Source organism: Morus notabilis, unplaced genomic scaffold, assembly GCF_000414095.1.
Source record: "Morus notabilis unplaced genomic scaffold, ASM41409v2 Scaffold1688, whole genome shotgun sequence".
Lineage (NCBI taxonomy): Eukaryota > Viridiplantae > Streptophyta > Magnoliopsida > Rosales > Moraceae > Morus > Morus notabilis.
In genome coordinates this window covers 80,102-93,026 of record NW_010368044.1, presented here as the reverse complement: position 1 = coordinate 93,026, position 12,925 = coordinate 80,102, and the positions used below count along the sequence as shown (strand labels likewise).

Below are 12,925 nucleotides of genomic sequence, written 5' to 3'. Positions count from 1 at the left end.
AACGTAGATTTCTTTACATGACGAAAAAGAAGGTTAAATTCAACCTAAGTCGTGACATAAGGCATTTGGACCAGCTGCGATGTCTCAAGTACAATTTTTTTAATCACGAGCTTAATTATAACAAAGTTTTGGAATCATACCCATCGTACGACTTTCCAGGATGTGATTCAATCTTTGACAAACATTTTCCAAGTAAAAAAATAAAAAATTCACAAATCGACATTAAGCGATAAGGATGTGATCCAATCTCAAATCTCAAGTCATATTCTAATAAAAACTACCAAATACAATAGAAAATTACTCGACAACTCATCGCCACTAATACATTAAAAAATAACAATAATAAATAAATAAAAAGGAGAAGCATGTGTTCCAGGTGAATAGACAATTTCCGCATCTGGGTTTATTGAATATTATTATTCAAAGGTCAAATTGTGTACAATTACAGTGACCTTGCAAACCAACTGCTTAGCTCTAACCAGCTATTGGGTATTGTTGTGAAGATTCACCGTATACTAGAAAGTACATTTTTTAAAATATTTTTTATTATAGCTTTGGTATCCAGTTTTCTTCTGGCTTCTCTCAGAAAAGCTAACATTTTGTACTCAAAAGCTTCAATCTTTTTGCCATGGCGGCCAACAATCTTGTTGTTTTCTTCATTCTTGCAATGGCCTGTTTCGGGTTACTGAGATTTTGCGAGTCCAAGCTTCCCCAAGATGAAGGTGAGACCTTCTTTTGTCGTTTATAGTGCGGTGGTAAAGAAAAGAAAACGCTTGTTTTTTTTTTTTTTTTGTCGTTTATAGTGCGGTGGTAAAGAAAAGAAAACGCTTGTTTTTTTTGTGTGTGTGTGTGTGTGTGTGTGTGTGTGGGAGAACTCTGAACTTGGGTTGTTGTTCAAAGTAATCAATGGCTAATTTATTTTGCTTATACCGTGTATTTATTTTGGCCCGAATTTATGTCGGTCAAGTTTAAAGTTAGTGGTCACACGTACTCATATGGCGTATATTTGAACTATATATAACTATGAAAATATTATTCTCCTCAGGACTCTAATTATGTTTGGATTGCCAATTTTAGTGTTTTCACATTAGGCTTTTAGTAACTCTGAAGTGGAAATGTAATTCTTTTTCACAATTGGTAAGTAATCTCATAAGACATCAGAGCAGCTTGCTCTAAAGTTAGTAGAAAGTAGACCAGATTTGTGATTCACGTTTGGATGCATAATTATTAGGTTTTGAGTATCAATCACTTGGTAAGAAGATGTCCTTTAAAGAAGGAAAAAGAAAGAAAAGATATGCTAATACGTGTAGAATGGGTTCCTGAGATTCTGCAGTTACACTTCTTCACAAAACGCAGTTGTAATATGCTCTAAGTGGGCCAATCGCCCATCTAGTATTTTTGTTACTTAGGAAATGACCTGCTCTTTTTTGTTTGGGCTGCCCTTTGTAATATTGATGAGTATGACTTTTCAAACACTCACAATAACCTATTATGTGGATTTGTAACTTCTGGTTTCAAAATTGTAGGCAATCATGTTGATTAGTTTTATTGATGATGGGTCGTTTCCTAGTAGCTTAAGTTTTTAGGAGAATTTCCGGTGGTTCGGAATTCGTGCCTCCAGAATCGTACTCTCTAACTTATTACACGTTGGGCTGTGTGAATTTACATCCTTTTTGCATTCCTTATAGTTTGAATTCACATTTCACTTTCCTTGTTTTGGAATTTGGGCATTGTTCAAGCCCACAAAGGGATTGGGAGTATTAGAGTATAAAAACAGATTTTGGACCACTTCCTATCAAGCTTAAGCTTTTGAGAGAAATAACAAACCAACATAATTCACTAGTCTAGGTGGCTTCCTTTGCTTTCTCTGAGACTTGCACTTTGTCAGAGGTGGCGGTTTAGATACATTGCCAGTGTTGGACCACCTCTTTATTTGTTTAAGCTTTTAAGAGAATTGATGAACAAACATATATTTACTAGTACACATAGTAATTCTCGTTGTTGATGTATTCGCTATATATATTTTCTTTTATATGTTGAGTTATTCATGTTATACGACTTTGTCATCTAATGTAGCTTTTTTGGTTTAATGATTATGAATAGTTGACGCTCTTGCTCAAATAACTAGTACAATGGGTTCAACATTTTGGGAGTTTAATGCCACCACTTGCGACATTATAGCGGTTGGACTAACAAGAGAGCCACCCCAGGGATCTGAGGGTAACATTGGTTGTGATTGCACCTTCGAGAACAATACCGTCTGTCATGTTTTAAGCATGTACTGTTCCTTCATTGTTTACGACATAATATTACATTGATGAGTTATACATAATCTACATATTGTTGAGGTTTTTGCTATGCGTGAAATTTCTGTATCAGTTTATACTGGTTAGATATTGGCGTGCAATGAATGAACTCTTGTTATCTTTCCATATCTCATGTAAATTTAGACAGACTCTGCATAGTTTCATGTCCAGTGTAACGCCTCAACCCCCCACGGGGTCCGCCTTGCGGGACTCCGGCATAGTCGGGTCTTGTACTCGTTACTCATACCAATACTTGACTGAAGAACCTTATAAGGAGGGAGGTCTTGGGTTCAACTGTTGGGGGACGTGAAGAAATCCCTGAGGGTTGCTAAGTGCCCAGAGGGGACAGTACGTATGAGTAACGAGTATAAAACCTGACTATGCCGAGAGTCCCGCAAGGTGGACCCCAAGGGGGGTTGAGGTGTTACATCCAGTAAGTGCAAGTTATGTCAATTCATACAATTTTTGATGATGATACATTAGTTTTGATATAGATTTGCTCTAAAATGCGTTAGTGATAGTCATGAGATATTAGGAATGAGAGTATAGTTTGTTTTAGTCTTGCTACAATATGAGAGTATTCTATAATTGTGAATGAAGGCCGCCACAAATTCATTTCAATACAGAGTATATTCATTGTGAAGTATGTAATATATTGCCCTCTTCCTAATGTTAAAAGTATCAAAATCCCATCTTTGACAGAGTACTCAAGGGTTATAGTCTACCTGGCAAGCTTCCACCTCAATTGAGTAAACTTCCTTACCTCAAAGAAATGTACGAACAGTTGGAATTGCATTTTAATTTTTGTTGTCTATTTTTCTTCAATTATTATTTATCTTTAAGTTATGTACTCTTTTCTCTTTTCCTCTTTGCTCAGCGATTTTGGTTTTAACTACCTGAATGGTACGATACCACGTGAATGGGGTTTGACGAAATTGACTAACATGTAAGCTCTTTCATCCTTTCCTCTGTTATAGTTTGATTTAATTGTTCCATTGCAAGTGAACCAATATAATTTGCAGCTCTATCCTTGTTAACCGCTTATCCGGAGAAATTCCAAAGGAGTTGAGCAATATTACTACCCTCACATACGTGTAAGTTCTTAACTTTCCTTTTGCTCCGTTATTTGCATCTTTCAACCTATGGAAATTAGTTGTAATGTTGATTGAGGTCATTGTGAGTCATAAAACTAGCTTGTTCTCTCTCTCTCTCTCTCTCTCTCTCTCTCTTAAATGATCTGTGAAATGCTGACATTTTTCCATCTGCTGATCGAGAAATTTTCATTTCCATGTTCCATAATCGTATCATTTGTCACTTTGATAATTTTTTCCTGTAAATAATCAATCAGATGTCTGGATGCAAACCAATTCTCTGGAACTATTCCTCCTGAGCTAGGGAGATTGCCCAACCTGCAAAGTTTGTATGAAAATTTTCTCCTTTCAACTTCTTCTTCCTCTTTTTATTTTTTATTTTTTTATACAGTCAACAGTCAACATATTCTAAAGGATAAAATGAATGTTATTCAGTGGCTTTGGTATTTTAATCGCAGGTTGCTATCCTCGAATCAGTTCACTGGAAACTTGCCAACGACATTTGCTGATCTAGAAAATCTGACAGATTTGTTAGTACTTATCATATCTCAGCACCTTTAAGGCCTCTGGTTAGTACACTTATCTAGTATGTGCATTTGTTGTCCAATGCAGGAGGATGAGTGATAATAACTTCAGCGGAAGCATACCTGATTTTGTACAGAATTGGAAACAACTGCAAAGATTGTAAGATCTTTAGTTTCTTTTCCAACATTTTTCTAGTGAAGTATATTTGTTTTAAGTTATTTATATTTATGCTTAATTCTTTTGGTGGTGTTCAATGTTGCAGAAACATGGAAGCAAGTGGACTTGAGGGACCCCTCCCGTTAAATATATCTCAGTTGACCAAGTTGGAAGATTTGTGAGTAAAACATATTTTTTTTAATTATTTTTCTAAAAAAATTTATTCATTTCAGTTACAAGCTTTATACATTCTTTTTATCTGTTTGTCAAATCTAGTGTTTCCCTTTTCCTCTTATGGGGTCATATTCTATCTTTGAATGTAGGCGGATTAGCGATATGCGTTCTCCAGGGCAGAACTTTCCGATGATAAGAAGCATGGGAAGCTTGACAAGATTGTATGTTCAGGGTTCATATAATCAAATATCAAGAAGAGTGATTTTATGCCATCCACATTCATTTGTGGTTTATATAATGCAATTTAGTTGTAAACTTTAGGGTCTTGAGGAACTGCAACATTTCTGGAGAGATCCCATCATACTTCTGGACAATGAAGAATCAGGATACAGTGTGAGTAAAATCTAAGATCTGATGCGCGCAATTTTTCCAGATTTTAATTTATACGTCATGGATATATACGTATAACACCATGCAAGCTCCTTATCTTTTTGGCTCTCCTTATAGTCTCATTAAAGCATGTTGTTCAAACTATTGAAGTTTTAATGAGCCTGTACGAGAATGATGTTGCTATTGTTTATCCCTGTTGTTTTACTCTCTTATTATTCTGTTTTGCTTCTTGTTGGGTTTAGAAGATGTTAGATGATGTAGTTCATGTTATTACAAAGTTTCTTTTCCAGAGTAAAACTGTCTTCAACATGCAAATTGAATGATATATTACCGAGTATAATCTTTAAATTAGGAAGATTTTAATTCTATGCAATTTGGATCTGTCATTAACAGGGATTTCAGTTATAACAAGTTAGTTGGTGAAATTCCTGAGACATCAGACTTGGAGCGTATGCAATTCCTGTAAGTGCCATGTTTTCTGATCGCATAATAAATATGATTTGGCATTACAAACTATTCATGCATCCACTCAAGTTTATTGCTTGCATTTATACCTTGCGTTTTGTGCTTCATTTGTTTAGTGTTTTGTCTTCTACTTCAGATTTTCTAGAATCTAACTACAATTAGGTGTTGCTTTTTGTTAGCTTTTTGACCGGCAATATGCTAAGTGGAAACATTCCTGATTCACTCTTGAGGGATGGAACCAGTATGTATGTTTCTTGTCTATATTTCTTTTGATGTATTTCAAATTATTATTCTTTTGCTTTAAGTATATATGCGTTACCTTTTATTCCCACCGACATCATTTTTCTGGCCAATATTGAATTAATATGCGTTATGCTACTATATCATTTTTTTTTCCTGTTCTAATAGATAACATTTAACATGTATGGTTCCATACAGCGACCTTTCATACAATAACTTCACATGGCAGGGACCTGAGCAACGTACTTGTCAGGGTAGCATGTCAGTATTTTATTTTGATACAATCATTTGTTGTATTTGAAGATGAATCTGCATATGGGTTTTGAACTAATCGTCATTTCATGTCTTACTTAGGAATCTAAACCTCAATTTGTATCATAGCTCTTCGACAGAAGATAACTTGTAAGATGCTCTTTCTCTTAATTTTTGTGAGTTTCTTTTATGGTCTCATTGTTTCCAAGGTTCCTCCAAGGATGCTGAGGCTCAATGGGGTCAATTTTCAACAAGTGCTTGGTATATATTTTGAGACTAATAGATTTTTCTTTTTCACTATCTCAGAAGAGCTCTTCCATGCTTGAAGGATCTTGAATGCCCACGATGTAAGGAAATGCTTACATGTTCATAACATTACAGTCTTATGATGCATACTTTCAAAGTCTCATTGGAAGTATTCTTGATTTTTTTTTTTTTATAGTTATATTTATTATTATTATTTTTTTTAAACTTTCATGAAAAACTGAGAGGACATTCATATACGAGAAAATGCATTTCAATGGTTTTGGTTAGTTCAATAAATACTGCTTGAAGCATTCTGACCTTTGCTTCAGAGAATATTTTGCAATTGAAGAAATGTAAACTGCAAAAAGTTTGGGGTCTATTTACTTATTAGTCAAAATGTTGCATGGTCATTGGTATATTACTCAAGGTTTCTTCCTTATGTAATCTCGTTGTATTTCTTTTAAGGCAGATTCAACTTGTTGGCATGTTAATAGTGGCGGAGTGGCTTCTTCCATCAAGGAAAACAACAAAGAAGTTGTCTATGAAGGAGATGGAGAAGTTGAAGGTGGCACCGCAAAATATTTTCTAAATCAAGGGAGTTATTGGGGATTCAGTAGTACTGGAGACTTCATGGATGATAATGATTACCAAAATACACGCTATGTTGCTACTCTAACGTCATCGAATCTCTCTGATTTATATAGAACGGCGCGGATATCTCCAATTTCACTCACTTATTTTCACCGTTGCTTAGAAAATGGAAATTATTCAGTGAACCTCCACTTTGCAGAGATACAGTTTACAAATGATCAAACATATAAGAGTCTTGGGAGGCGCTTTTTTGATATCTATCTTCAGGTGCATAACATAATCTTGAAATTATAGACATTTCAGGTTCAAATTTTGTGTAATCTGAACACGGAGCAACAATTGTTGCAGGAAAGATTAGTGCGCGAGGATTTTAACATTGAAGATGAGGCCGGAATGGCACAAAAGGCACTAGTACTAAAATTGCATAACGTCACTGTGACAAATAATGCATTGGAGATCAGATTATTATTTACCGGCAAAGGTACAACGAGGATTCCTACAAGAGGAGTGTATGGGCCTCTTATATCAGCCGTTTCTGTGATTTCCGGTGAGTCATTCTTATGGATATGATTCTTCCTAATCCCACATTACAAGTTCTAACTTCTATGGATGTGCTTTTAACATAAAGGTCTATAAATTTAACGCCGACAATAGTATTTTCTTGTTAATTAATTGACCAACTATTGGCTGCACAGCATGTAACATGATAATACCCAGATCAAAAGAACAGCAAGTCTTTTTGCTGTGTCCCAGCAGATGATTACACTTTGTGAGCAGTCTTTTTTTTTTCTTTTTCTTTTTAGTCATATACTATAGATATTAGCATATCTTCCTATGTTTCACACGTTTAAGTCTTGTCATCTGGTCGTAACTATTAAGTAGGTGTTGGTTATTATGGTAAAGGGTGTGATAGGGGATTGAGAGGTTATCAAATGAAACTGTGATCGGCCATATTTAGCCTATGCTCTTGCTCTTGTATGCTTGACCTGTTTAATTTGCGCTTTTGGCAGAGTCCAAGAAATGCTCAAATGGTGGAAAGAAGGAAACAAGTCATATAATCATCGGCGTTGTAGTAGGATCACTCTGCCCGTTCTTTCTCATCCTAGGAATTCTTTGCTGGAAAGGCTGCTTCAAAGGAATAAACACGAGAAAACAAGGTGCAGTTACATAAAAATGTTATTCCAACTAATTGATCCCCAATGATTGCTTAAATTCATGCATGGTTTATTGATCTTTAATTATTTGTTCCACAATCTAAATTTCAAGAACTGAACACGCATAAATTTAAAACTAAGAGTGAATATTTCGTCTGCATATTGATTGGATAGCCCTTTTGGGGTGAGATCATCATGCTGATAAATTTGTGTGGCATATGAGCACTGTAAAGCAATAAGTTAAAAAGAATTCTAACGAGATCCTTGATTTAGTTCTTCCTTTGTGCCACCTTGGACAGATTTTAAAGGGCTAGAAATGCAGACAGGAACTTTTACCTTAAAACAAATAAAAGCTGCCACTGATGACTTTGACTATGACAATAAGATTGGAGAGGGTGGTTTTGGGCCTGTGTACAAGGTAATTTTTTGTGAAACATTTGTCTTTTTATACTTTCCTCAATTCATTTCGGATATCTAATTCTGATCATGGGTTGGAGTGCAGGGTCAACTACCTGATGGGACGGCTATTGCAGTTAAGCAGCTCTCATCTCAATCAAGGCAGGGAAACCGTGAATTCTTGAACGAGATAGGCATGATCTCTTGTGTGCAGCATCCTAATCTTGTGAAACTTCATGGATGTTGCATTGAAGCAGATCAGTTGATGCTAGTTTATGAGTACATGGAAAATAATAGCCTTGCACGTGCTTTATTTGGTGAGTTTGATGGCCTGTACTAGACCACATAAAATTTTGAAACTCAATTCAAATAGAGTTCAGGTTCATTTCAAATTTGGCCTTCAAAGAGTAGGGATTGTCTCACTTTGTCTCATACAATTTCAAATGGTACAAAACTGCCCTCTTAACTTATCGTAAATTGAAACTTTGGTACTTCTGTCAATAAAACTACATTTTTCTAACGGTTTTAAGTGCGTGTGGGGTCATGTGAGTCGTTGGTGAAAGGCAATAGGAGGGGGTGTGCGAAGCAGTTGTTGCGAGCGAAGGAAGAAGCGACACTTAGGGTTAGGGTGTTGAAGAATTTGTGATTTTTTCTCCTAATTTCTCAAAATCTCTTAAGTTATTTTGTTTAAATTTAGTTATTGCCCTTTATAAACTAGTCACGTGATGACATACGATTAACTTTGTTAAAAAATTGACGCCACAGTGCCGAAATTAGCAAAATTATAACTATCATAAGCTCCGGGGACAGTTTTGTGGCATTTTAAGTTGTAGCGTACTAGCGTGCAAATTGAGACAACAGTTATAATTCAGGTACCAAATTTGAAATTAACCCTGGAGTTAGTCATGTTCTATGACAAGATAAGAACAAGATTTTGAGTTGTGTTAGAGGATTTGGGTTATTTCTACTCTTTCAGTAATTGGGTCCTTTAAGATTGTACTTATTGCATCATTCATAGGTCGAGGAAATCAGCTTCGATTGGATTGGCCAACAAGGCACAAGATTTGTATCGGAATAGCAAGAGGTCTAGCTTTTCTTCATGAAGAATCCAGACTAAAAATTGTTCACAGAGACATAAAAGCTACTAACGTGCTGCTGGATGCTGACTTAAATCCTAAAATATCTGATTTCGGGTTGGCGAGGCTTGATGAAGAGGAGAAGACTCACATCAGCACCCGAATTGCTGGGACCATGTTAGTTTTCATGCCTTTTTATCTCCATTGCCATATTTATATAAGATGGCTTCACATTTAGAACCAATCCCAAATTTTTGGCAAAATTAAGATCTCATGAAACTTGACTCGTGATTTGCAGAGGATATATGGCGCCGGAATATGCGCTATGGGGTCACCTCACCTACAAAGCAGATGTTTACAGTTTTGGAGTTGTGACCTTGGAGATTGTCAGTGGCAAGAACAATAACAACTATATGCCGAGCGATGATTACGTTTGTCTTCTAGACTGGGTACTTGATCAACTTCATATCCCTGCATATCATTTTCATTGTCAAATAGTTATTGAGGAAGAAATTATTGCATGACAAACAATGTAACTCCTACGGTTGATATTGAGAAAATAAGTTAATATTGCAGGCCTGCCATTTACAACAATCTGGAAACTTTATGGAACTGGTTGACGAGAACTTAGGCACTGAGGTAGACAAAAAACAAGCAGAAATCATGATTAAAGTCGCACTTCTCTGCACAAGCTTGTCCGCTTCTCTTCGGCCAACAATGTCCGAAGTGGTAAGCATGCTCGAAGAAAGAACGGCTGTTCCAGAGGTGATCCCGGAACAAAATATCGGCAGTGCTGGAGATTTGAGATTCAAGGCCATGAAAGACCTCCACAAGCAGAGGAAAGATCAGAGTTTTAGTGGAAGCCAGACCCGGAATTCGACTGCCGCTCATACATTCTCCTCTTCCTTTCCTGGTTTGTATGAAATAAACACACAGTCCACGTCTTCTTCACCACCCTGAGAGCTGTCCTTATTGTCACCCCGGGTTACTTAATTCTGTACTATAATTATTTATTATTATTATTATTATTATTATTTTCCCACTTTTGTTGTTGTAGTAGGAGAGTAGAATGTGACTTGTAAGAAGAGTTTTTGTTTGCCTTTGCCTTATATTTCAGATCAATTATTTGTACATACTTCTTGAACATAATTAGTACGATGAAAGTAGGGGCTCGAGTACTTATTCAAAAAATATTTTTCAACGTTACTGTCATTGTCACTGTGGTGTCTTGTAATCTTATGTCCTACTTTCAGCAATATTATAAATCAAGAAATTGTAGGGTAAAGGGAAAAAAATGACATGAAACCGATTACACAAAGGAATTCCTTGTATCATTGTTGTACTCATTTATAGCATCCTCAATGTAAATAAACCACGTTGCGTGGTAAACATGAAAATGAACCAAAAGCATGATATTAATTTATAATCCATGAAAGAAAAATGTTGCGGAACCTTACATTGCGTTCAGAACTGAAGCAAAACGATTTTATAATTCCGTTATTTTGAACCAGGCACAATTTGTCGTGTTTTTTTTTTTTTTTTTTTGGACATCTTAGACGGGGAATTAATTTGCTGTATGAATTTCTAGAACACGGAACTGTCAAACTGACAACTTGCAATCAAAAACATTTTCAGCACAGCAAACACGTATTTACGAGAAATTATTCAGTAAATTGAGTGTATCATTTAATTTTATTTATTTGGTATACCAAGATAAGTATTTAACGTATTTTACGTTATTTTGCTCAACATATTACACAAGATAAGTACATTAGTATTAAAACCATCAATTCGCATATTTATATCAAAAATAATTTTTTTGAAGGGCAAAAAATATTTGATATTAAAAAAGTTTGAAAAATGCAAATCTAATATATTAGCTGGTTTACGTTAATTTTACTATAATTAAAATGTCATCCAATATTTTCTATAAAAAAGTCCGTCAGTATCATTTTGCGTAGTTGAAAAAAAAAAAGGGATGGGTCACTCTATTACTCGTTGCTCATCTATTGGAGCAGGGTGCTTCTCATGGTTACCTTTTGTTTTTCTTTTCAATCCACGTTCTGCCAAATTATGTTTGGTGGAGGGATTCGTTTCCTGATTCGAATCATGATTCATGGTTTGTTACAGTATTTTCTCTCACAAAAAATTCACGTAAATCGAAAATAATTCGAATCACATGATTTGAATCATCCAACCAAACGTCCACAGTGTTCCTTTTTTCTATAATAAAAAAAACTTAAAAGAAAATGAACTTTAAGGTAATAGGTTTCCTAAATTCAAGCGTAGAAACAATGTTCATAAATAATTAAGAATATTATTATTTAAATTTAATTAACATTGAAGATTTGGTGGAGTATTTATGACAATTATAACTAAACAACAAAAGTTAAAAAAAAAAAAAGAAAAAGAAAAAGAACATTAAAAAAAAGATCATTAAAGTAGATTGATATGGATAAAATTATACAAATATCAATAATTTATTAGACGGGTGTACCACGTTAATAAAATTACGTGATACACTTAGGTCCCGTTTATTTCGTTGATTCGAGTTTAGAATTTGAGTTTTGCTACAGTAAAAAGTTCTCACAAATAATCACATCTAACTTTTTTACTACAGTAAAAAGCTCTCACATAAAATCACATCTCAACTCAAATTAAAAACTCAAATCAACGAACTAAACGGGTCTTTAGTGTACTGAATAATTCATTTTGAATAGATTAATTTTTATACCTATCCTTGTTTTTATTAGTCCAAATAAACCGAATTTTCTTAATAAACTAAATTATAAATTAACGACGTGCACGATTCTTTCTCTGCGTTTCTGCTTTTTTGAAAAGTACATGGTGGGCGTTGGTATGTTTGAAACCCAGAGTAAATAAGCATTACATTCCCTCAACCCAATATATGTTCACACTAAATATAAAATTTAACCACGTGTCATAATTGAAATTTAATCTCATTAATTATTATATATTTTTTATTAACCAACAAATTTTGAAGACGATCCAAAACACGAAACAAGGTAGGAAAACTAAGCCAAAAATCCGGAAAGACCAACGAAGTCCTCATTTATTTTATAAATTTAAATTTTTAATTTAAATTAAAATGTAATTTTTTTTAAAATTTTTTTTTAATTATAATAAAAAAATAAATATAATATTTTTTAAAAAAATTTAATTATAAAAATTTAAATTAATAAAATAAACGAGACTAAAATGATCACTTCACATTAGTTTCGATCACAGTACAGCTCCTCCATTCCTGCATGAATGAAGACGCAATTCAACACCAACTGACTACGCAACATGTCCGCTTCACATATACAGACTTTTCAAAATCAAACTGCTCGAGTTTTTTATGTGGACTTCTCAAATTATTAATTTATGCATTAATTTTCACAACCGTATTATTGGTTAGTTGACAACTTGACGTACGTAAATATCATCATGTACTAATTTGCACGGTCCTAGCCCATTAATTAATTATGAGCGTTGGTTTTGAGAGCTACGTGTTCAAATCGTGTCTACGATATTTCTCCGTATTCAATTTTGGTGGCTAGAAATTATCGTTATATATAAATTAGTTGAGCTCCAAATGCTACACGCGTGAGGAGTAATTCGCGTGTGTTGAATTTTAATTATTATGTTATTATTATTTTTAATTTACTTAATAATAAAGATCTTAGTTAGCTTAATTAATACACAACCAAACACAAAAATCTCTATAATTATCGCCATTAAAATAACGAGGATTACAAAGAAAAAAAAAATTAAATAGTACAAAAGTAAACAAACAAACAAAAAAGTTTAAGCACAGGCACATAAAAAATAAATTATGTTAATAAGAGTAAAGTAAGGGA

General features: G+C 34.4%; 1 protein-coding gene across 1 annotated transcript; it reads left to right on the top strand.

Annotated features, from left to right (window-relative positions):
• The first annotated feature begins 548 nt into the window (after positions 1–548).
• LOC21387048 (probable LRR receptor-like serine/threonine-protein kinase RFK1) lies at positions 549–10,256 on the top strand. Its single transcript, XM_024176066.1, has 24 exons — positions 549–722; positions 2,104–2,278; positions 3,009–3,080; positions 3,184–3,252; positions 3,329–3,400; positions 3,655–3,726; positions 3,856–3,927; positions 4,010–4,081; positions 4,185–4,256; positions 4,402–4,473; positions 4,574–4,645; positions 5,036–5,104; positions 5,287–5,352; positions 5,546–5,608; positions 5,702–5,749; positions 5,906–5,946; positions 6,315–6,703; positions 6,785–6,983; positions 7,447–7,593; positions 7,890–8,008; positions 8,093–8,303; positions 9,005–9,239; positions 9,361–9,511; positions 9,639–10,256. The coding sequence occupies exons 1-24, from the start codon at positions 629–631 to the stop codon at positions 10,020–10,022; spliced, it is 3,036 nt and encodes a 1,011-aa protein (XP_024031834.1). The 5' UTR covers positions 549–628; the 3' UTR covers positions 10,023–10,256.
• The last annotated feature ends 2,669 nt before the right edge of the window (positions 10,257–12,925 follow it).